The sequence below is a fragment of the Gopherus evgoodei genome, chromosome 5 (assembly GCF_007399415.2).
Source record: "Gopherus evgoodei ecotype Sinaloan lineage chromosome 5, rGopEvg1_v1.p, whole genome shotgun sequence".
NCBI classification, from domain to species: domain Eukaryota; kingdom Metazoa; phylum Chordata; order Testudines; family Testudinidae; genus Gopherus; species Gopherus evgoodei.
Genome location: NC_044326.1, coordinates 269,215 through 294,156, shown reverse-complemented (window position 1 = coordinate 294,156; position 24,942 = coordinate 269,215). Strand labels below are relative to the sequence as shown.

The 24,942-nt window shown below is 46.2% G+C and overlaps 1 protein-coding gene across 12 annotated transcripts in view; it reads right to left on the bottom strand.

Moving 5' to 3' along the window:
* Positions 1-24,173, bottom strand: part of DCTN1 (dynactin subunit 1) — a 134,637-nt gene extending 110,464 nt beyond the window's left edge. For 4 of the 12 annotated variants that reach the window (XM_030563933.1, XM_030563934.1, XM_030563936.1 and 1 more), the window contains exon 1: positions 2,748-3,019. In XM_030563933.1, coding sequence (XP_030419793.1) covers positions 2,748-2,780 — 33 coding nt within the window. In that variant the 5' untranslated portion in view covers positions 2,781-3,019. Of the gene's footprint in view, positions 1-2,747; positions 3,020-16,084; positions 16,202-23,485; positions 23,696-24,072 lie in introns of those variants that run through there. The other 8 variants (XM_030563935.1, XM_030563937.1, XM_030563943.1 and 5 more) reach the window with 5 other exon arrangements.
* Positions 24,174-24,942: the final 769 nt, after the last annotated feature.

The window sequence follows — 24,942 nt, the reverse complement described above, 5'->3', positions numbered from 1 at the left end:
TTCGCCCTAGAGGAGTCATCACCCTGCTGTGCTTCAAATCTGGGTGCTGTAGGGAGACTGGATGTCTCAGGCAATTGTGGATGGGACAGATTACTTTTCACACCCAGAAAAACTGTTCATCTCTCTCTCTCTCTCACACACACACACACACACACACACACACACACACACACACACACACACACACACACACACACACACACACACAGGCATACTAAAGAATACCAAAAACTGAATATATTTCAACGTACTTATGATTTAAGCACAGATATTTGGGTCACTAATATGTGTTGCCTGCACACAACAATTTTAGAGCTCTGTTTCACCATGGCACATAACCCCCCTCAAAATGTGTGTGTTACGTTTTGAAGCCAGGATATCATCATGTGGGCGCACAGTGATACCTCCCTACATGCATATGTGACTAATTGCACCCTTAAACTGTCACTCAAAGTATAGATCAAAAGTTTGGGGCAAACTTTGAACACAGCAGCACTTCTCTGGAAGTCTCCCATGAAGAGCTTCATGACTGCAAGTTAAATTTGAGGCTAAGAGGATTTTAAGAGGTAGCTAAAGAGGACTTGAAAAAGGAGAGTCTTAGAAATAATTCTAGTCTTCGTTTGCGGTAAAGCTAGTTATTACTGAATATATAATATCTGGTGCTGACATATTCGGTTCTCATCAAAGGCGATTACTCAAGGATTAATAACAGACCCATCATCCAGTGACACAATGTGGGCGGCTGCTGTCTCATCTAACAGAATCTTAAGCAGCCTGGATCTGTTGCTGTTAGAGTTGTAGATGAACTAGCAAGGCGTTGCTGTGACAAAGCTCCTACTGTGTGAGCACCACTCTAGTGCTGGACTCACTCTGGTTTGACACCTAAAAGCAAGCAGTGCAATTTCAAATAAGAGATTAGAAGACTATGGTGGGGCAAGGGCAGGGAAAACAGGGCACAAATACTTGTCAACTCAGCAAATGGAAAAAATACTAAGCTGAAACCACTAACCCCATCCCTGGGGAGAGAGAATGGGAATCCCACAGAACATGTATGGTTAATATGGTGTTCCAAGCAAATGGTTTGGGTATTTCTAGCTTTGCCAATACAACTGATCAGGAGTCACTCAGATAATTAACCTGTTAATATATTAGGTGTTGTATTACTACCAACACAAGTAAAGTACCACAACCAACCAGTATCAGAGGGGTAGCCGTGTTAGTCTGGATCTGTAAAAGCAGCAAAGAGTCCCGTGTACCTTATAGACTAACAGATGTTTTGGATCATGAGCTTTCGTGAGTGAATACCCATTTAGCCTGATGCAACCAACCAGCTCTCTCTAGAGGGGCTCTCACAGATTTGGTTCTCTTGACACTGGAGTCTCAACATGTAGTTTGAGTAAAATGTAGTTAATGTTGACTAACTTCAGAGCCAAACAAATCCCACCTGGCCTTTGCCAGGGAATGGAATTACAGCTAACAGAACACTAGTGGGAAAGCCTCAGAGCCACCCCATGGATCAGGGATGGAACGTCTTTGAAAATCCAACCTCCAGGAAGCTAGTGGGCAGCACGTACTCCAAGGCCCGGCTGTGAAGAGCCGAGGACAATCATAGGAGACCTAGTCAAGAAGAGGGGTTCGACACACAAGCCACATTCTTTCACCATTTCTGAAGCAGTTTAAGTAACTTTTCAGACACATTCTCCAAGTGACCATCTTCAGTCTTTCTGGATGACAGTTGCTTTGCGCCATGGCCTCTGCTACTTCTCTCATCTAGCTAACCAGGGGTAACAGCAAAGAAACAAAAGCTACCAAGTCATTTTGACCATAGAGACTCTTAAGTTAAACACAAAAATCAACCAATGACTCCTTGGTGTGTTGTCAACTTCCCGAGCAATGCTCTTCACTGGGAAGCCAGGACAGCTGCCCCCTGCATTCTTTCAGTGCTTTTTCCTAAAGGAGGTTTGAAATGAGTTCAGCATAACCTGAGGTGATAAGAAAGGTCTCTCTCTTCTCAGGGTTTGCAAAGATGAAGGAAGACAGAACCATGGCCCGATAGTGTTTGTGATCAACCTCGAGTTACAGAGCACTTTGCCAAGTTGGCAAGCACCAATTAATAGAGAAGCCTGGAAATGCACTAACCTAGCCTCTCCAACACCTAGAGACTGGGATCGAATACTGCCAGAGTCGAGAAAAAGAACAAAACGGCAAAGAAAGGAACTCCAAAGAAAGGCCTCATTATACTGCTCATTTTAAGTTCTAGTGCTGACTTCACAGTCCAAGCTTAATGGCAATTTGGTAAAACCTTGGGCTTCCAAATATCTGAAAATCATTTCAGCACCTCACAATGCAAGTTGGAAAACAATCAGATGGAAAAAACAAAAGGGGGCAGGACGACGACAACCCAGAATCTTTGTGCTGAAAAGCACTAGAAAGATTCTGTCATCGCTGGAGGCTCAGCTGACACCTCATTACATTATCAGCAATAACTCACAAGAAAGAGACTAATTTAAATCAGAATGGAATGACAAACACTATTTATCTACACCTTCCTCCCCCTCACCCGGTATTGCTAGTAGCCAGGATGCACAATTCAGAAAATGGGGAAAGCACAGTAAACAATCTATATTTCACAGTAAATATCTAGACCCTTCATTGCACCAGATAACATACAGATATATTGTAGGTGTAACACATATAATAGTTTGTAAATAAGTGCAGTCCCCTGCCTGCCACCCCCCACAACTTACCCGACTGTATGTGTGTCTCTTGCTCTGGGCCATGCTGCCGTTGCTCTATTTTAATGATTTTTTTTTTTTAAATGATGGTCTTAGTTCATGGCTAGTAGTAATTCAGGAAGGATTTGGCTGTTCTGTTCCAGCTGATTCAACCATACCCGCACCCCAAGCCGCACTCTGTCTGGCCACACAGAGGAAAAAACCCTTTTCTGTTAGAGGATTCTTGAATACATGGATATACAAAAATCCAGCCCAGCTGACGGAGACTCACTTTGCGCTAGTGCTGCTCCAGACTCTTGTCACAGATTTTGCCAGCCCCCTGGGTCCTAATGCTAAACAGTTTTCTATTCTAAAGTGGAAAAGAAAAGGCAAGCTACCTGGGCCAGGGCACTGGAGACACAAAAGCCATGAAATGACACCAGTGAGCTTCTCCGGACCAACACCAAAAGCAGCTACATGGGACACAGCCGTGTCCTCTTTGGAGGGAAGCGCTGGATATGCGGTGTGATATGCTCCTCGCTAGACAAGGCCAGCCACATTCCTGCTTGCATGCAGCTGATGATAAATACCCAACATGAAGAATTCAGAATTGCTGTGAATTTTACTTAAAAACAGATATTTTGAGTTGCTTTTCTCTGCCCCTCCCTTCCCAGCTGGACCTGCTGGTTCTCTGGGTTTGCTCTACATCCAGTCCACGTCTCGTCCAGCCAACATCTCGCCGGTGCATCCCTGGTGTCCCCAAATGAATATATAGGAAAACAAAGCTGAAAGTGACCATCTGACACACAAAGCCATCTTGCTATTTACAGATCCATCAGCCCAAACACAATCTTACCCTTTAGTATATGACTTAACAAAATTCTTACAAAACTAAGCAACGCTGCAACCCAGGTAGGACAGCAGCACAGGTGTGGAGACCAAACAGTTAATCATGAGGCATTTTTAAAATCAATAATTGCTCTTTCTATGGCTGATCTGAATAGATGTCTAATTAAAGTCATCAGCCTCTCTCTTCAGGGCTGCTTACAGCATTAATTGCTGCCTGTGAAACAGCAAGCAGGGGCTAGGGAGGAGGGGATATGCCTGACAGGAGGTTTTGGCAAAACTGGGGTTCCCAGTGCGTTCCTTCATTATTTCAGGACATCATAGCTGCACTAGTGTTCCAGTAACCATCTTCCAGTTCTTACCCCCTCCCCCGACGCACACTGCAGTCTCTGAAATGGGCCTCTAGGACCCTAGCTTCCCCTGTGCTCAGCACCAACTCGGCAGATGCAACTCAACCTTGCACTGAACTACCTCAACTTTATCCCATTCATATTCCCAGATGTGTCCAAACACTCCCCCACTCTCATAACACAGCACATCTGGGTTGTTAAATTCTCACCCTTCAGCTCCTGATGGGAGATAGGAGTACTACGGCTGTGCAGCTGACTGTATACACTGCTGGCTACAGAAGAGAAAATTAAAAGGAGGAAGTCCCAATCCTTCCTTGGCCAGGACACGGACTACATGGGCCAACAGGCTCTATTCCATCTCTGATTTCCATGATTCTGATGGAAAATTCTAATTATAGAAATGTAGAACTGGAAGGGACCCTGAGAGGTCGTGTCCACCCTGCCGTACTGAGGCAGGACCAAGTATCCCTGATAGATGTTTGTCTAACCTGTTCTTAAAAACCTCCAATTCCACAGTGTCACAGTCTCCTTGGTAATCTGTTCCAGTACTTAACTATCCTTAGGAGTCAAAAAGTTTTTCTTAATATCTAATCTAAATATCCCTTTGTGCAGATTACATCAACTGCTCACTGTCCTACCTTCAGTGACATGGAGAACCACTGATCACCAACCTCTTTATAACAGCCCTTCACATATTTAAAGACACGCCTGCCCCTTTTCTCAAAGCTAAATATTTCCCTTTAAAAAAAAATCTCCTCATAGGTCTTACTTTCTACATCTTTATCATTTTTGTTGCTCTCTTCAATTTGTCCCCCCCCAACTAGGCACAGTATTTCAGCTGAGGCATCACCAGTACAAAGCAGAGTGGACAAGAACCTCCCATGTTTTACATAAGACACTCCTGTTAATACATCCCGGAATAGAGACTCATTCAATTTGTGATCCATTACAACCTCCAGCTCCTTTCCAGCAGTACTACTGCCTACACAGTTATTCCCCATTTTGTATTTGTACATTTGATTGTTCTTCCTAAGTGTAGTACCTTGCACTTATCTTTGCCGAATTTCATCTCGTTGATTTCAGCCCAGTTCTCCAGTTTGTCAAGGTTTTCTTGAATTGTAATCCTGTCCTCTAAAGTGCTTGCAACCCTCCCAGCTTGCTTCATCTGCAAATTTTACAAGCATACTCTCCACCTCTTGTACAGCATGTAAAGATTATCTGCCACAAAATCTGAAGTTTAGTTTGCAAATAGCTCTCACTTTAACCCTCCCATTTTTCATTTACTGAGAACTTTTGGATAAAGTTTTCTTTTGGGCTGAAAGGTTCCATGCTTGGTCACAAGTCCAAAGGATGAGTTGTCTTTCTGGATATGTGAAAGTCTAAGTTAGCTTAGTGGAGAGAGAAAGCATTTCTCCTATTTTAGACCAATCATTTTTGCAAGTGACTAGCTCAAAAATGGCTGAAAAGGTTACATTGTGCAGGTGGTTCGATGTCAAAGGTACCATTTGAATAAGATGTAAAATCAACTAGGATTAAAAGGAAACTTTTGATTAAATATAATACACAAATTTCTATTAGGTGTTTAGTTTTCTAAATAGGTTTATAACTCCCATAATGCTATAGCCTAAATTCTTATTTTCTCTCCCTCCAACTGTTTGCCCCTTCAAAAAAAAATATATCAAGGATGTTAGCTGGGAATACCTAAGTTAATGCAACAGTAACACTGCAAATCTGACCATAGAAAAGTCAATAAATGCAAGAAGTCGGACTCAAATACCAACTCTGCCACACTGCATGTACAGTGTTAAGTTACTGTATACTAAGAACGGAATCAAGACTATTCTACAAATTCAATGCAGCTGAGCCAGTGCTACTAATGAAACCTGATGTTTTGCATTTCTTGAGAGCATTCGGTTTTTATACACATCTCTAGCACCTTTCAATAAGGATCTCAGAGGGCACAAAGATGAAGAAGAACTATTCTGTGGCAAAGGCTGAGAATGGGGAATACCAGAGTGCTGTGTTCCCAGCTCAGCCACAGATTTGCTCTCTCTCCTTGGTCTTGTCACTTCAACTCTGCATGTCTCAGATCCCTGTTAACTAGGACAGTGGTTTTCAACCTGTGGTCTGCAGACCGTTGGGGGATCCACAGACTCTCTCTAATAGGTCTGCGAAAGGTTGTTGTTACCATAGAACAGTGGTTTTCAACCTGGGGACTACAGACTATGTCTAGATTTCCAAAGGGGTTCACACCTCCATTTGAAATTTTTTAGGGGTCTACAACTGAAAGAAGGTTGAAAACCGCTGCACTAGGATAAAGACAATCACTCTCACAGGGCTCTGGTGAGGCTATCTTAAGACCTATAGAGCACTTGACAATCCTCAGGCAAAAGGTGCTAAAGAAGGGTAAATATTATTACTACAAGCCTGGAGGGTGGGATATGCGCTTTGAAATTCGGAAACTTAAAACACCCACCACCATACTCGACCGGCGCTGGGGGCAGGTTCCAGTACTGTGAAAGGGGAGTGGGATCCCAAGTTGAAGTATTACCTCTCCTCACTCCCCTGCAAGGAGTTTCTTTTCCTCAGCACACAGGGCTCCCTTCTCAGGGCTAACCCCTTTCTCTGCCTCCACATCAAATACTGACCTGAGACACTCCTCTTTGTTCTGTTGCACTGCCAATGTCTACAGCAATGGACAGGAAATGCTGGAAGGTAGTGTGCTGTACACCAGTGCGCCATAAGGTCTCTGCTCAGCCAGGACTCTAGGGGCCATGAATTTGCCCACCCTAGGAGAGAAATGGCTGGCAGGATTCTGAAGTGTGTAACCCCCACAACTGTGCAGAGGATTCTGTAACTGCCTAATTATCTGGGTAGCTTACCAATATTGCCTGAGCATAGGCATTGTCACAAGGTCTGATAATGGATCCAAGGACTATTAACAAAGAGTAATGATAAGCTAGCAGGACAGAATACAGAGCTGGGTGGGGAGGTCAGTGGGCTGCCACAGGAGTTACATCTGGGTTAAATCAGCCTTCGTTTAAGAACAAGGATGGCCTTGCAGCTAACACACAGGACTAAGAGTCAGGAGACCTGGCTCTGTACAGATGTTACTGCCTGGCCTCAGCTTAACCCCTTTGGGCCTCAGAATTCAGAGAAGAGCAATAACCAACGGTTGGCCAGCAGGGCTAGATCTACGAGGAAGGATTAAAAGAATTAAATATGGGCAGAGCTGTTTGGCTGAACAACTACTACTAAAAAAAGAACAGGAGGACTTGTGGCACTTAGAGACTAACATTTATTTGAGCATAAGCTTTCACGGGCTACAGTCCACTTCTTCGGATGTAGCCCACGAAAGCTTATGCTCAAATAAATGTGTTAGCCTCTAAGGTGCCACAAGTACTCCTGTTCTTCTTGCGGATACAGACTAACACGGCTGCTACTCTGAAACGACTACTAAGTGAAGGTCAGAGTGTGACAACATTGGAAGGGTGCAAACCCCAACCAGAGAGAGGAATTATCTAGAAACATATGACAGGGCAGAACTACAAAGGATAGGACAAAAATCCAGAAAGGTAACATTTAGGCTAAATATCAGGAAAACAATCTTGACAGTGAATGGCTCTGACTGTAGAATCACACCCCAGAAGGAGGAGAGCTGTTGTACTCACTCCCTCTGAAGCACCTGGCATTAGCCACTGTCAGAAGACAGGATACTGGGCTAGATGGACCTTTGGTCTGACCCAATATGGCCGTTCTTAGGCCACTCAGCACATTTAAAGCCAGGCTGAGCAAAAAAATTAGAAAGTGCACAACAGTGAACAATCCTGTGCTGGTCACTGAGCGAGAGAGAACTAGATGAGACCTAGTCTTCTCTCTCTAACATCCATACATTTGAGTCTTATGTCTAGATTCCTAGAAGTAATGAGATATAATTATGCAAAGGGAAAACTCAGGCTGAACATCAGGAAGACTTCTCTACTAATAAGGTCAACTGTAGGGAGGAATAGTCGGAGCACTATCTTTGCATTTAGACCTGAAAACAGAATATATATACATATATACACACACACACACACACACACACTTCCCACTTTCTTCAAGCAAAATTTAAAAGGTTAAATCCTGATGTTTTGTTTTGCTTTTTCAATTTCCCCATGGAGCCAGCCCCCAACTTTGTTGAGGTGTTGCAGCATTGTCCAATTAAAAAGCCAGTTGCTCAAATGGTCAACGTCTGTCAATCAACTTGCAAATAATGTGACCTACACCTTCACCAGGCCACTTGAGTGCCTGCTGACAGTGCTGGTGTGAAGGCCTTCCCCAAGCCCACACAGTTCCACTCTCCCCAGCACAACACACATTGTCAATGACAGTACTGTCCAACTGATGATGCATTTCCACTCTCAGTACCAGCAGCAGCAGATTCATATGGCTATGATGTAGCCATAGTGGCTTGTGGAATGGATTTCCATCTTTAATAGTCCCTTGCAAGTCTTCTTCCTTCGGCAAGAGTCAGCATACAGGATTTCAGTTTCTTAAATCCCTCAAAATTGCATCTTCCAACCTCATTCACAGTTGACTTTGTTGCTCTTCTTCCTTCAACCTGAGCTCTATAAACCTTCTGTAAAAGCATACATTCTTCTGCACGTTGGACATGACCCCGCTACGGCAGTCGTCTTGTTCTCAACTGCTGCAAGATTGCAACTTGCCAAGATCATCTAAATATCTCCTCCTTTGGGACAGAAATCAGACCACACTGTTAAGAATAGACTGTAACTTTCGATCCTGACAACTGCTTGGTTTCTGCTCCTCGGCTGCTTTTAATTGCCACGTTTCTGATCCATTTAATAAGAGTTATCACTACCGAGTTGAACACTCAGTTCCTAGTTGTCACACAAACATCCCACAGAGGCCAGTGATCCCAATGCCAGTGATGCAAGACTGATCCAACCTAAGACTTTTGACCTAGAACTTCCTGTTGTCAACTGACTACCCAAACAGATAACACTATTCACCCATTCAATGTCACTGCCATCTACATGTAGTGTTGGCAGGTCACTCCCTTCTGTTTTATAGGAGCACACATAGCTCCTGGTATATCAGGCATTTTAATAGATACTCAAGGACTTTGATATCATCATACAGAAGCTGAAAATATTTATATAAAACCTGGGAGGAAAGTCTCTTATTTGAAAAACAAAACCACAGTTGACCCCAAAATTGCTATTTTCACCCCATTTTTAAACCCTAAAAATAAAACCTGAAAGATACCATCTTACAAAGGAAGTGGTGGAGGCCTCGTTTTCTGGGTCACTGAAGGGAACACTTCTGCTTGGCTTCTAGTAGGACAGACAAACAGAACCAAAGAGGGCACTCGTTTCTAGAGTTCTAGGACTGGGACCGGGTAAGAACAAAGTTCTGCCTCCTCTGTGACAGAGCCTCTTAAAACAGTGACACCACAAAATGACTAGAACGTGAGCAGCAGCGATGGCTGCCAAATGAGCCTTCAACAAAATTCCTTGAAATCCTGCCACAAAGAGAAAAAATTCCACAGCTATTGAAATAGGTCAAGAATGAGAACAGAGCCATCTGTGTCTCATACTTATGGAAAGTCTTTGCCACTTAAAGGCACGTGTCTCAAGAGCTGAGGCTTGAGAGATTCCAAAATTTAATACCTCCCAATCTCTCTCTCACACAAACACAACCAGTCAGCCCAAGAGCCAACGTGCTACATGGAGGAAAAACTGGATCAGAATGGAGGGGATTCTGTTCCTTGTAGGAAAGAGGGAAATACAAGAAGAAAAGCATCATGAATAAAGGTGTCTGAAAACAGAGACGGTTCAGGAATCATAGCATCTGGTTGGGCCTGCTGGCTAATAAGCAACACTGTCCTGCCGTGCCCCACGGAGCACCTTGAGAAAGAGAGAAAAGCAGCTGCCAAGAACAGAGCTTTTCCAGGGAGGCGGGAAGACGTCCATAAGTCCATATTAACCAGTTACACTGCTAAGGCAGAAGCAAGGGAACGTTCACCTGGTGACTATGGCAAAACAACTGCCAGAGGTAACTCCATTAGCTCCCCTATCTGTAGGTACATCTACGTTTCTGGTGGCACTGCACACCAGCTAGCACAGGTATGAACAGCTGTGTAGACAGCGAGACATGGTTTAGGCAAACAGACTAGACCAGAGCAGAGCACGTACTCTACATGCCTGAACCCTACGGAATACACCACACAGCTCTCTACATGCCCAAGCAGGCTTCCCACATCTAAACTCCTATTGGGAGCGGTGTAGTGTCCAGCTGCCGGAGCCTATCCCTCAGCAGGGAAATGCTCTGGCGGGGGAAGCCTGCTGGGAAATGCTTGCAACACATACATAAGTGACCCTCACTCCCTTCAACTCAGACTGGTGACTGCAGTATACTACCCCCTGCAATAGGCAAGCAGAGACCATCTCCTTACCTAAGAGACCTGAGCCCTCCCACAGATGACTGAGACAGGCCACTGAGCAGTCTGCAAGGATCTGGAACAACCTAGCTGGGATCACTCAGGAAAGTGCCAGAGTCAAACCTATAGTTCATAACTGTAGCTGCAGTGGACAAGAAACTTGTTTCTATAGCTGTCCTGCACAACAGCCCTAATCAGGGTTTGCTAGGCACCAGCTGTCCTGCGCAGCAGCCCTGATCAGGGTTTGCTAGGTACCAGCTGTCCTGTGCAGCAGCCCTGATCAGAGTTTGCTAGGCACCCAACACACATTTAGGAAGACACACTCCCTGCTCCAAAAAACTTATAATCTAACTCGACACAGTGGAGACAAATGGAAGTAGAAGGGAGACTAGTGTACACGCAAAGTGAGTGGGATGATCTTTGGCACATGATATGTTAACTCCAGTACTTTAAAAAATGCATGAACTTACTTTTATTTAATTTTATTATGGGGCCAGGAATGGGGCATTAGCAGGAATAGGTAGGAGCAAGGGAGTGGTGGGAAGGAAGGAAGGCGAAAGGAGGGGAACTGAGGGGGAAAAGGAGCAAGGAGAGCAAAGCTGGTAGAGGAGGTACTGAGATGGAGGGAGTGGGGGGCAGTCAGAGTAAGATCCAGACTCAAATCGTAGACAGCAGTCTGCAGATACCAGCGGCCTGCCCAGGGCACACAAAGGTATTAAGAGCCCTTGCTGCTCCCAAGGACTGGCTGCAACATTACAAGTCCTTGTTCTACTTTCCCCAGCCCCTTGAGGGAGGGGTGTTTGCAGGGATCTGGTGCACTCCTCCCGCCCTTTGAACCTCAAATGCGTACACCTTTTCTTTCCGATGCCGACACTGGCCCAGCTCTTTATGCCTGTGTTGCTCCAAGACGCTAGAGCTGTAGTGTGCTTCGCACAGGGACCAGCTGGAAATGAAAAGTATTGCAGAACAATGCCATACATTTAAGCAGTGATTAATAGACAGCGCACGTTGCATTATAGTTCCCACTGACTCCAATTAGCTTTAGGATGGAGTCCCTGGATAGGTCTATACTGCAACCACAGGGTGTGACCGCAGTTCATGTAGACAAAGCTGAGCTAGCTCAGGAACCAGAGCGGCAAAGCCACAGCAACATGCATGCCAGGGCAGGCTAGCTGCACAGCTACCCAGCGGTACAGCTGGCCTTGTACAGCCCATGCTGAATCTCAAGCTGCCGTGGTTTCACTACTCCAATACCTAAACTAGCTAGATTAATGCTAGCTCAGGTACGTCTACACATGCAGCAATCCCACCCTGCAACTGCAGTATAGACATTCCCAAAGATGTCTGTCTTGGCCTTGAGAGTCCTAAATGGCTGGATCACGGCCACCGAGGAATCTGCCTTGTTCCATGACCAGTGTAGGTGCTTGAGCTAGCCAGCCCTGGTTTCAAAGGAGAAGGCTGCGTGCAGGGTGCTTTCCATGAGACTCTAGAACATGCTCCCCTGAGTGCTGCTCAGGGCATGAGCCTTTTGTCAGGTAGGCCTCAAAAGCCTTTGGGGCAGGGGTCCCTAACGCGATGCCCGCGGGCACCATAGCACCCACCAGGGCGTCTAAGTGCGCCCGCGTACTGGCTGGCTGACTAGCATCTGCCGAAATGCCGCTGACAAGCTGCGTCATCCAGAGGCATCGCTGTCAAAATGCCACAAATTTTCAGCAGTATTTTGGTGGTGACGTCTCTGGATGATGCTGTTTGTCGGCAGCGACACCTACTGATGTTGCCACTTGTCAGCGGAATTTCTGCGGATGCTCGCCCGCCGCCACGGTCTTCCGTGGCTCGTCGTCTGGCACCTGCCAGACGAAAAAGGTTGGTGACCACTGCTTTGAGGACTCTATAGCCTATAAGTCACAATCAACAGAATCCCCAGGAACCCCCTCATCAGACAGTGCAGATCACAAGGGCATTGACAACGTGCGCTCCAGCAAAGTGCCCTGTTTAATGAGCAGGCTACAGTACATTGCACCAGCCTTGGTTCTGAGGGAGGAAGTGTCCTTAAGATCATTTCTGTATTAATGATGTGGGCTATGCTATGAAAGCTTTGAGAAACCCTGCTTAGGGCATTGTGAGATTTACTTTTTGTAATACACAAGTAGAGGCCCCAGCCTTGCCTCACGCACACACAAAGGCAGGCCCTGCACCAAAGAACCTGGATTCCAAGTATAAAATCAGAGACAGCAGGTGGATACAGACTGGGGGGGGCCACAAGGAACAGCGAGACGGTAAGCGTAATAAGCAACAGTCAACAGCATGCTAATTGTCTTGCATTTTGCAGGCATCGTGGCAGAGGTGAGTTTTAAGGAGACATTTGGCGGCTAACATAGTTGCTTTGCAGATATTTACGGGGAGCTTGGTACGAAGTATGAAATAAACAAATACATGCATCCCATGAAGTGGGTATTCACCCACAAAAGCTCATGATCCAATATGTCTGTTAGTCTATAAGGTGCAACAGGACTCTCTGCTGCTTTTACAAATATTTTGTATTTTATGGTATATTTTCCCATGATCCTTAAAAGCCAAGTCAAAATACGTATTACTACATAGGTTTACATTGGCATTCACGACTGAATTCGATGAACTCAAGGCAGAACACAAGTAATGAGGGCATCTCTGCTTGACTTGGTGCGTTTTCTACCATGACTTGCTCTACTCTGTTCAAACAGGAGCCCTGCTACGCGAATGACAGCTTCCGCACCTTTCTAACAAAGGAGTAGGTGGCAAAAGCCATAGTTCTACCAGCTAGGGAGATTATTTTCTGCCAGAGTTGCTATGCACACTGAAGTCCAATGGTCTTGAATTTTCACTCTGCATTCAAGGTTTCCCTTGAGTCAAGAAGTTAACTTCTGAAGCAGGATCTAGCCAGGTGGTTTTTAACGAGCACTAAACAGGACAGTCGACTATCACAGCAATAAGCTGGTAAGAGGAAGATATTGTAGGGACTCATCCTGCACTGACAAGAGAATAGACAAAAGTGCCCCTCAGTTCGCTGGCAAGCAGTGGCAGAATCCTCCCCTTCGATGAGGAGCAGGCTACTGTACCTCACCAGCCCTTCCTTCCTGGGCAGTGAGACCCAGCCACCCAGGAGGTCATCCGGCTAGAGCCACGTCCAATGGTGTTTTTCCACCAGTGCTGTAGAAGTGAGTCGCCATTACTGGACCATCGCTAACGAGCTCACAGGAAAGGGCAGCTGGTCTCGTCATTAAGGCAGTGGACACTTGGCCTCTATTCGTAGCTCTGCCACAGACTCGGGTGGTGCAGCGCGGGGATGTTATTCACCCCACCTCACAGGGGAGTTGCCAGGAGAAACTCAGCACCGCCGAGGTTTTTGTAACACAGACTGCGTTTTAAATAGCGAGCGAGCGCCTCTCAGGCACTTCCTCACATCTGCAGTCATAGAACATCCCCGTGGCACCTACAAGAACAATCTAGGTGAGGTGCCCATATGCTAGTGGAGAGTGCCACAGATATTACTCTAAAAATCAACAACAAAGCCAAAGCTTTTCAACTAAAAAACCAAACCCTAAAATGTCACAGGACATGGGGAGTCCACTGGAGAGAGCAGCTGTCACATTGTAAGAGCAACCTGATAATTCGGTCAGCTGAACTGAGCACAAAGTTTAAGAACCTCCACAAGCGTCAACGTAATTTATTAACAAACAGCAACATTCTGTCAGCCTGTTACACTTAACATGCTTTTGGGGTCCCCTGAAATAGCTTCAGCTCTTGTCAAACCTCTTGCGGACCTTTCAGCAGCTTGGAGTCTTGCAGCGAGAGGCTGGTGTGAAAAACGATTCTAAAAACACCACCGTGAGTTTCCATCTTTACTGTGTCAACCTGACTCCAGACCAAGTCTGCTCAATTTGCAAGCAAGAAGATGGTTTTTCTAACTGCCAGCCCTGCAAACTCCCTTGGGGACCTGAAAGTCAAGCTAGGTTCTTGCTTGTTCATGCTTCAAAAACAGTAAGACACTGCAGGCCAGATTCTGCCTTCACGTACATGTATGCAATGATCCCATACTATTTAAAGCCTGCCCTCAGTTACACCCCTCTGAAAACTATATTGAGGTTTAAGTAAGGACAAACTTTGCCCCTGCAGTTGGAGCTTCTTAACCCTACAGTTGATGGCTGTGCCAGAATAAAACCCAACTCCCTCTGCTGTTGCTGTACTGGCTCCTGGAAAGCCAACAGGAGTAAAATCTGATTTTTTCCCAGCACACTGTGCAGCTGCGACCCCAACACATACAGGGAGTAGATCTGCTGAGTCAGGAGCATCACTCCTTAAAACTCTTTTCCACGATGCCCACAAAAAACTGACGACAGCTAAGCACCTCATCATGCTGACCAATACTGCCATATTGTGTCTCTGTACTCAATTGGTCTGCAGCCACCTGTTGTCTCGTGTCTTACATTTAACTTGTAAGTTCTTTGAGGCTGGGATACTCTTTTTTTTGTGTTTGTACAGCACCTAACACAACCAGGCTCTGTCTGTGATCAGGTCCCTTAGGTGCTTGCTACAGTAATATTTACAGACACTTTTCCGAATAAAAATCACAACAACTGTCAGTTATTCTGTCTATACAGCATCTGGCAAAATGGAACCCTAGCCTGGTAAATTTCTAGGCACTGCCACAATAATGGTGTTAAAATAAGAATGAATATAAACCCCACTCCACAAAGCAACAACCGCTACAACTGCCACTGTCCTCCATGGGGAAACGGAGTCAGGGTAGGACAGGCCCCCTCCCTCTCTGTAGGGATGGGAGTGGGGTGGGGTGATGGCCGGTGCCCTAAACAGTAGCTACTAGGTAAGGGAAGCTGCTGAAAGTTCAATAGACTGAGAGGCCACTGTCATCAAAACACCAGAAGTCAGGTTCCTGTGACCCTGTCTGTCATTCAAGACCAGCAAACAGGAAAAGTTTGTTACAATATACCTAAGGCAAATCACTACTAACTCTGACCTGCAAATAGCCAGAACACAAGAGGTTAGACCCTAGCTATTAGCTAAAATTCTGACAATCAGGTCAGCTACTTTGTTCACTGCAGGAAACCCCAACTTCATCTTAAAATGAGAATTGATCCACTTGGCACTAGGACCCTGCAGATGGTGAGTGCTGCGAGCCTGCGCTCTGAAAAACTGCACCATTTCACAACTTCAGCAACAGCCAGAGCAGCAGCAACGCCAGCCTGCAAGCACTGACGGACAGTGAGGTTGTTATTTTTGTTTTCTATTCCTTATGCCCCACATTCCACGTTTTTCTGGTTAGCTAAAACTGAAGCGATCAAGATTGAAATCAATCTATCAGAAGCACCTCACTGAAAAGGTAACCATAGCAACACCGAGGAACACAGGATGCTGCAGCCAAGCTACATCTGTCTGGTAACAGAAGGAGGTTAGTCAATTTCAGCTCAAGATCATCTCCATCAAAACAATGCACCCATTATTTCACAGCTGAACACCTTTCCATAGTCATCAATAGCTTTGGCCTTTAACCATACACTGTACATAGCATTTAACCTTCATTGTTTCTAACTGTATCCAGGGTAAACTCTTAAACATACACCTACTCTGCTCTTATAGCTCAAAGATTTAAAGCAACCAAAACAAATGTTTTCACTGTTCCTTCCTTATTTGGATTTAAACGATACTGCTGACAAAACAGAATTGCTTTTTACCTATTAGCCGCACTCCTGTCATTTTCCTCCGCCCTCTGAACCATTAATACACATGTATTAATTCAGTTCATCTCGTTCAGCGCATTGCTGGTTTTCTGATATGCAACATTATTCTTTATCTTCAAAATACTGAAAACCTGAAATGAAGGCTCATTTACAGAGGTATCTAGGAAGAGAAGCAATATAACTCGATGAGAAACCACCCACATTGCAGCATTAACACATACACGCAAATCATGTAACCACCCAAACAGACAGATGGAGAAGAACATTCATCGGGATGCTGAAGGGGAGATGTGGCTCAAGGTTAATTTTATATCTGAGTGTATCACAATCCTCATGTATTTTCTAAATTATTTCTGTTCGGACTCATGTGGTAATATGTTATTCTTTAAACTGGATTTACTCCAGACCTCCCAAGCCCTCGGAGGGTAAATGCAGAAACCCCTGCAACTCAGCATCCAAAGGTCTCAATGGGGATTTGGGTCTTTATGCTGCAGACATCTCACAAATGAAGGCCCAAACCTCCAAACCGACAGCTCCAGAGACCCCTCTCCTAGTAACCAGTTAGACCTGGTACTGCTAGACCTGTCCAGCAGAGGATCGTAAAGTGCTTTGCATTTCGCTTAGCAATGAATCTGTGAAGTGCGTCGATATTACTGACCCTATGTGAAGGGACCTGCCCGAGGTTACCTGGCAAGCCTTTGGCAGAGCCAGACGGAATCCAGATCACCCACGTCCTAGTTTGAGACTGTCCCTCCCACCTACCTAATAAATGACGTGATGTTACAGGACTCCACCAAGGTGCTCAGTGAATCTACTGGGCTGCACCTGAATGAACTGGAAGGAGTAGTGAATTTCGGCTCACAAAAAAAGAGCACTCTACTGCGAGTTTCTCTTCGTCGTCGGTGCAGTGTTCTAGAATGCAGCCATTCAATCGGGGCGCTATCTAGGCCAACACATCCTTGTGTGGCTTACTGTCATTATGAAATGGCCTGATTCAGTCTGGAGTAAGTCCCACTGAAATTGTTTCTTGCCATCAAAGCCATCTGGAGGAAAGGTTTAATTTGTAATAATGAGATTTAAGGTCTGTAATGGCATTTACGCAACACAACTGCAGTATGCAAGTTAACTGGGTACAGTCATTTGTCTTTAATGTCAAGACACGAGCATCACCAGGCCGAGTTTTCCATTTGGAAATGAGGGTCGTTGGCGTGCCGTGATAAAACGATCCACCTGATAATGAAGCAAGCGGAGGGGATCTCTCTGCTCTCTAATTAAAGGTCTTTGGGAAGAACTGATTATTGGGGCTGACTCTCTCAAGAGAAGTGCTGGAGGACGAAGAGGGTGTGCAGAGGTAGGCAGGAAGAAAGGCATAAGAGGCAGTCAGGCCTCTCAGCTGTGTGCTTTGAGGGAAGGAATCCATGGAAGCGAGCTCCATCAAGGAAGAGTGCAAATAAGAGAGGTCTGGAGGGTGGAGGAGAGAAAGCAGGTCACCATGGACTTGGCAGAAGTCAGAGACTCCTTCCCTCTTTGTGTTATGTCATATCTGTATGGTGGTAGCACCTCAAAGGCCAGGTCAGAATCAGAGCCCCATTGTGATGGGCACTGCACAGACACATAGGCAAGGAGAGCCTGCCACTACCAGTCTCCCCCAAAGATCTGCTATTTCAGATCCTAGTAGCTTACATCATTCCACGTTCCTGCTGAAGAACCAGCCTCAGTCTTCAGGTCTGGTTGTTTGTGACTTTCACGGAAGGGCACTCGCTCTCTCTATCGGAGCATGGGGGGACGGAAGAGACATTCCTTCCTTCCCTGCAGTAGCACAGAAGGCCTGCTGTCTTCCTAGCTCCATCTCTCACCTCTGATAGAAGTCCCCACTAGGCCCTGGGCAAACATCCAGCGCTGTCACCAGAGCAAAGGGCCATCCTCAGCTGCTGCACTGTTAGAGGTGTCATCCTTCACACCAGCATCACACCAGGGTTCTCTCTCCTCACTGCCAGTGGCTGTTCACCTGGAAGCTAGAGGGTATGGGGACGTTCTCACGCTCCGTACCGGGGTGAGGTACCCACTGACTGCAGAAAAGCTGCCCATAGCGTGACTGCACCAGCAACGTCTACCTCGTTATGTACAAAAGGAGTTACAGAATACCAGCTTCTATTCAAATACCTCACGTGCAGGTTCATGTTTATCAAGTCTTTTAAAGATGACAGCTTACATTGAGCACAGAAGTAAACACACTGGACAGTAACAATGACGCAGCGCTAGGATGACTGTCTCAACAAGCACTGCTGTATTTACCCAATGCCCAAATATCAACACTAACACTAAATTACAGAGCTAATCAAAGATCCAGCTTTCAGACACCTACTTAAGAACATAAGAACGGCCACACTGCGTCAGACCAACGGTCCTTCTAGCCCAGTGTTCTGTCTTCCAACAGTGGCCAATGACAGGTGCTTCACAGGGAATGAACAGAACAGGGAGTCATCAAGAAAAAGTAGAAGGCCTACAAGGAGTGGGAGATGGGAGTGATCAGCAAGGAAAGCTACCTTAATGAGGTCAGAACATGTAGGGATAAAGTGAGAAAGGCCAAAAGCCATGTAGAGTTGGACCTTGCAAAGGGAATTAAAACCAATAGTAAAAGGTTCTATAGCCAGATAAATAAGAAGAAAACAAAGAAAGAAGAAGTGGAACCGCTAAACACTGAGGATGGAGTGGAGATTAAGGATAATCTAGGCATGGCCCAATATCTAAACAAATACTTTGCCTCAGTCTTTAATGAGGAGCTTAGGGATAATGGTAGGATGACAAATGGGAATGAGGATATGGAGGTAGATCTTACCACATCCGAGGTAGAAGCTAAACTCAAACAGCTTAATGGGACTAAACTGGAGGGCCCAGATAATCTTCATCCAAGAATATTTAAGGAACTGGCACATGAAATTGCAAGCCCATTAGCAAGAATTTTTAATGAATCAGTAAACTCAGGGCTTGTACCGTACAACTGGAGAATTGCTAACATAGTTCCTATTTTTAAGAAACGAAAAAAAAGTGATCCAAGTAACTACAAGCCTGTCAGTTTGACATCTGTAGTATGCAAGGTCTTGGAAAAAATTCTGAAGGAGAAAGTAGTTAAGGACATTGAGGTCAATGGTAATTGAGACAAAATACAACATGGTTTTACAAAAGGTAGATCGTGTCAAGCCAACCTGATCTCCTTCTTTGAGATGGTAATAGATATTTTAGACAAAGGAAATGCAGTGGATCTAATTTACCTCGATTTCAGTAAGGCATTTGATACGGTTCCACCTGGGGAATTATCAGCTAATTTGGAAAAGATGGGGATCAAGATGAAAATTGAAAGGTGGATAAGGAACTGGTTAAAGGGGAGACAACAACAGGTCGTACTGAATGGTGAACTGTCAGGCTGGAGGGAGGTTAGTAGTGGAGTACCTCAGGGATCGGTTCTGGGACCAGTCTTATTTAAATCTTTTTATTACCGACCTTGGCACAAAAAGCGGGAATGTGCTAATAAAGTTTGCAGATGACACAAAGCTGGGAGGTATTGCTAATACAGAGAAGGACCAGGATATCATACAGAAAGATCTGGATGACCTTGTAAACTGGAGTAATAGTAATAAGATGAAATTTAATAGTGAAAAGTGCAAGGTCATGCATTTAGGGATTAATAACAAGAATTTTGGTTATAAATTGGGGACATGTCAGTTGGAAGTAACAGAGGAGGAGAAGGACCTCGGAGTATTGGTTGATCACAGGATGACGATGAGCAGCCAATGTGATATGGCCGTTAAAAAAGCTAATGTGGTTTCGGGATGCATCAGGCGAGGTATTTCCAATAGAGATAAGGAGGTGTTAGTACCGTTATACAAGGCACTGGTGAGACCTTATCTGGAATAGTGTGTGCAGTTCTGGTCTCCCATGTTTGAGAAGGATGAATTCAAACTGGAACAGGTACAGAGACGGGCTACTAGGATGATCCGAGGAATGGAAGATCTGTCTTTTGAAAGGAGACTCAAAGAGCTTGGCTTGTTTAGCCTAACCAAAAGAAGGCTGAGGGGAGATATGATTACTCTTTATAAATATAATCAGAGGGATAAATATCAGGGAGGGAGAGGAATTATTTAAGCTTAGTACTAATGTGGACACGAACAAATGGATATAAGCTGGACACTAGGAAGTTTAGACTTGAAATTAGACAAAGGTTTCTAACCATTAGAGGAGTGAAGTTCTGGAACAGCCTTCCAAGGGGAGTAGTGGTGGCAAAAGACATATCTGGCTTCAAGACTAAGATTGATAAGTTTATGGAAGGGATGGTATGATGGGGTAGACTAATTTTGGCAATTAATTGGTGTTTGACTATTAGCAGTAAATATGCCCAATGACCTGTGATGGGATGTTAGATGGGGGTGGGATCCGAGTTACTACACAGAATTCTTTCCTGGGTGCTGGCTGGTGAGTCTTGCCCACATGCTCAGGGTTTAACTGATCGTCATATTTGCAGTCGGGAAAGAATTTTCCTCAAGGGCAGATTGGCAGAGGCCCTGGAAGTTTTTCGCCTTCCTCCGCAGCGTGGGGCGCGGGTCACGGGTCACTTGCTGGAGGATTCTCTGCACTTTGAGGTCTTTAAACCACAATTTGAGGACTTCAGTAAGTCAGATATAGGTTAGGGAGTTGTTACACGAGTGGGTGGGTGAGAGTCTGTGGCCTGCGTTGTGCAGGTGGTCAGACTAGACGATCATAATGGTCCCTTCTGACCTTAAAGTCTATGAGTCTAAGTGATCCGTCCCCTGCTGCCCATTCCCAGCTTCTGGCAAACAGCGCCTAGGGACCCTCAGAGCACAGGGTTGAATCCCTGACCACATTAGCTAATGGCTATTGATGGACCTATCCTCCATGAACTTATCTAATTCCCTTCTGAACCCCATTATAGTTTTGACCTTCACAACATCCCCTGGCAACACGTTCCACAGTTTGACTGTGTGTTGCATTATATTTTCTTCTTGTGCCCACGAAATGACAGTGTCTGGCACAGAGCAGATGTATTTAGAAAAATACACAGGATTGAGGAATCAATGCCATTGGCTAACTAGAGTTCCAACCTGCACCTTAGGGGACATCTGACTGGCAGAATTCTCAGCCAATCAGAGGAGTAAGCTGCTCTTACCTGTAGAAGTACTTCTCGAAGACTATACACCAATAGCCAATAAGAAAGTAGGGATTTGCATGAAGAGCCTCCACAAGCACATATCCGCTTGTACCGATGGGATATTATCCGAGGACACAGATTTCCTACTGCCCTCAAAATATGACACTTTTCCCCACAGCAAATGATCAGCACCTCAACTTCTGCCCCAGCAACATATGCTCCCTAGGAAGGCTTTCCCCATTAAAAAAAAAAACCACCACACACTTTTAAAGCTTTCCCTCCTTATGAACGTGCTTTCAGATGCCAGTCTAGACTACATCAAAGTTCACTTATGGTGGCAAGGATGTGGGGCCAAGGACTCGTGTTTTGGATTTTCTTGTGTTTTGTCCCTTAGAAGAGTTTCATACTAGGAGGCAGGCAAATCTGTAGTTCTAGAGCACTGTAATCACAACAGAGTGCCTCAAAACCACTAAAAGATAAAGCTTTTTAAATCAACACCTGTGTCGGCAAAAGTGTTTTGTGCATGTTTCACAGATGCATGTTAAACTTTAATTTGCTGTTTAAAGCATTTTGAAGATGTTATGTGTGTGAAATGAATTGGAATACTTTTAGTACAAGAGATGCTATAGTCAGATTTGGGTTTCTATAGGCAATCCATAATGATTTTGGTTTTTTGTGATTTTATTACACTCTGCAGAGTTCTTGATCACTAAAGGCAAGGTGTTTGAAAGAATATGTAACTACAGTCAGCAAAATGAAACCTGCTTCCATGCCTTGGATGGGTTGAAGGTTGAAAGCATCTCACCAAAGAAAAAGGTGAATTACATTGAAATGTAAAAAAATTGTAGCAACAAGCAGCATCTGAGTTAAACTGAAAAAGTGTGTGTGTTTTTAAAACGTTCTATGCAGGCGTCATTATGTTTAAGAACAATCCCACTTCTGTAAGAGTCTCTGGGGGTATTTTGGCTTTTCTGGATATGCTCTCATTTGTTTTTAAGTTTGCTGATAGGAACAGCTGCACAAAAACAGAATCTTTGTTTCTACAAATAGATCACCTGCTTGGAAATAACTGTTACCAGATTGTGGAAATAGTTCATTCATTGACATTTGTACTAGCACTTCTCTTCCTAAACTGTGAAAGAAAACACTTTTTCACATCCCTCTAACAGTGCCACTGCTGTATGTGTGTGAACTGTATCACAGTGCTGTCTGGACAGCACTGATACAAGCAGAAAGGGCTTCACAAATGAATAAATACACTATTAATGTTTGGGTCTCCAGGTGGGGAAGAAGGCAAATGAATTAATAAATGAAGAACTGGTTTTCATACAATTATCCCTAGCAACATTATCAATGGGGAATATAAAGATTAAATAAAGCAGAACTGTTTCTAACCACACACTGGTTGTGGTCTCAGATGAGAGCTAGGAGCCCAGAACTCTAGAGTTCTAATTCCAACTATGCCGATAACTCACTACGGGGAAATTATTTCACTTCTTTGTGCCTGAGGTTTCCCATCTATAAAATGGGAACTCTGCCACCTACTTACCTCATAGGGGAAATGCAAGGCTCTATTAATGTTTACACAGCACCTCAGAGAGTACTATCTAGAGCAGGGGTTCTCAAACTAGGGTTGGGACCCCTCAGGGGGTCACGAGATTATTACATGGGGGGTTGTGAGCTGTCAGCCTCCACCCTAAACCCCACTTTGCCTCAAGCATTTATAATGGGTTAAATATATTTAAAAAGTGTTTTTAATTTAAGGGGGGGGTCGCACTCAGAGGCTTGCTATGTGAAAGAGGTCACCAGTACAAAAGTTTGAGAACCACTGAGCTAGAGATTAAGTACATCCCTATTAAAGAGGGGATTTTTTTTTAATTTACAGTAAAACATTAGCAAAATTCCTCATTTCTGTGCTGCCCCCACATCATATGAGAACCAGATTAGGAATGAAAACAGCTGCCAAAGCAATGGGCGATTCAAGCTCACTCTTTTCTTGAAGCCTTTTATGGCCACACTGATTTCAAGAGAGCTCGATTAGGCTTCACCACCACAGGAAGACAAAGAGAATGCTTGCTGGGTTACGGTGCCCCCTTCCCGCAGAATTGCCAGGGTGAGCTGGGTATCGAGCAATGCTAAGCATCACTCATTTCCTTGGCACTTGATCTCTTTACACTACATAAACCAAAACCTTAGACCGGGAGTTCTTTGGGGCAGGGACGAGAACCCACCTCCTCCCTATGTCCGTGCAGCTCCCAGGCCACCAGAGCCAGAGCCCAACCAGGCACCACTGCAATATTAAGACTAAACCTCCAGACAAAAGGCAGGTCTGGGCTGAAAGGGCCACATCAGCAGCCAACAGGAAACCGGCTGCAAAGAGAAACTTATGCAGTGCTCCGCCCTGGCACCAACCCGGGGCAGGGAGGTGGGGCTGCCCAACCCAGCGCCAAGCCTGGCAGACGGGAGCCCCCCCGCCCTGGCCCCAACCCCCAGGGGTCACCCCACCCCCAATCCCGGGGGGCTGCCCAACCCAGCGCCAACACTCGCAGACGGGAGCCCCCCCGCCCCGGCCCCCAGGGGTCACCCCACCCCCCATTCCCCAGGGGGTTGCCTATTCCAGCGCCAACCCTGGCAGACGGGAGCCCCCCGCAGAGAGGAGTAGGGGAGCCCCGCCCCGCCGAGAGAGCCCTGTCCGGTGCCGCGGGGGGTCGGTACATGCTGCCCGGCCGCCCCCTGGGCTGCTCACCCTCGGCTCCGGCCCCCGGCTCCGCCCGCCCCGCCCCTTGCCCGCGGTTGGCGATCGTGCCGCCTGACACACCTGCACTGGCCGGTTTCTCAGTACGGAACTTTCCGGTCAGGCATCGCCGGGGCAGCCCGCACGGGTCCTACGGAAAGGAGGCGCAGGCGCTGTGAGCCTCGAAAGCCAACAAGAAGCGGGGCGTGAGATCGCTGTACGGCATCGGGAAGGGGACATAGGGGGCGGAGCCTAAAGTAATGGGGGCGGGGCCAAAAGCAAGGAGGGGCGGGGCAGGGCAGGCGCGCGAGTAGGGGATGGGCGAGTTCACGGGGGGGGGGCTGAGCCTGTGGGACCCGGTGTGTGGGGGCAGCGCCAGGGGGCCGCTCCCGGGGCGGGGGTCTGAGCGCACCAGCACCTACCGACACACACCCCTAGTTCCAGCTGCCCCCTACACCCCCCCTAGTTCCAGCACCCCCCCACCCCAATACCCCTAGTTCCAGCACCCCCTACACCCCCCCTAGTTCCAGCACCCCCACCCCAATACCCCTAGTTCCAGCTACCCCCTACACCCCCCCTAGTTCCAGCTACCCCCTACACTCCCCCTAGTTCCAGCACCCCCCCACCCCAATACCCCTAGTTCCAGCACCCCCTACACCCCCCCTAGTTCCAGCAGCCCCCCACCCCAATACCCCTAGTTCCAGCTACCCCCTACACCCCCCTAGTTCCAGCACCCCCCCACCCCAATACCCCTAGTTCCAGCACCCCCTACACCCCCCCTAGTTCCAGCACCCCCCCACCCCAATACCCCTAGTTCCAGCACCCCCTACACCCCCCCTAGTTCCAGCACCCCCCCACCCCAATACCCCTAGTTCCAGCTACCCCCTACACCCCCCCTAGTTCCAGCACCCCCCCACCCCAATACCCCTAGTTCCAGCACCCCCTACACCCCCC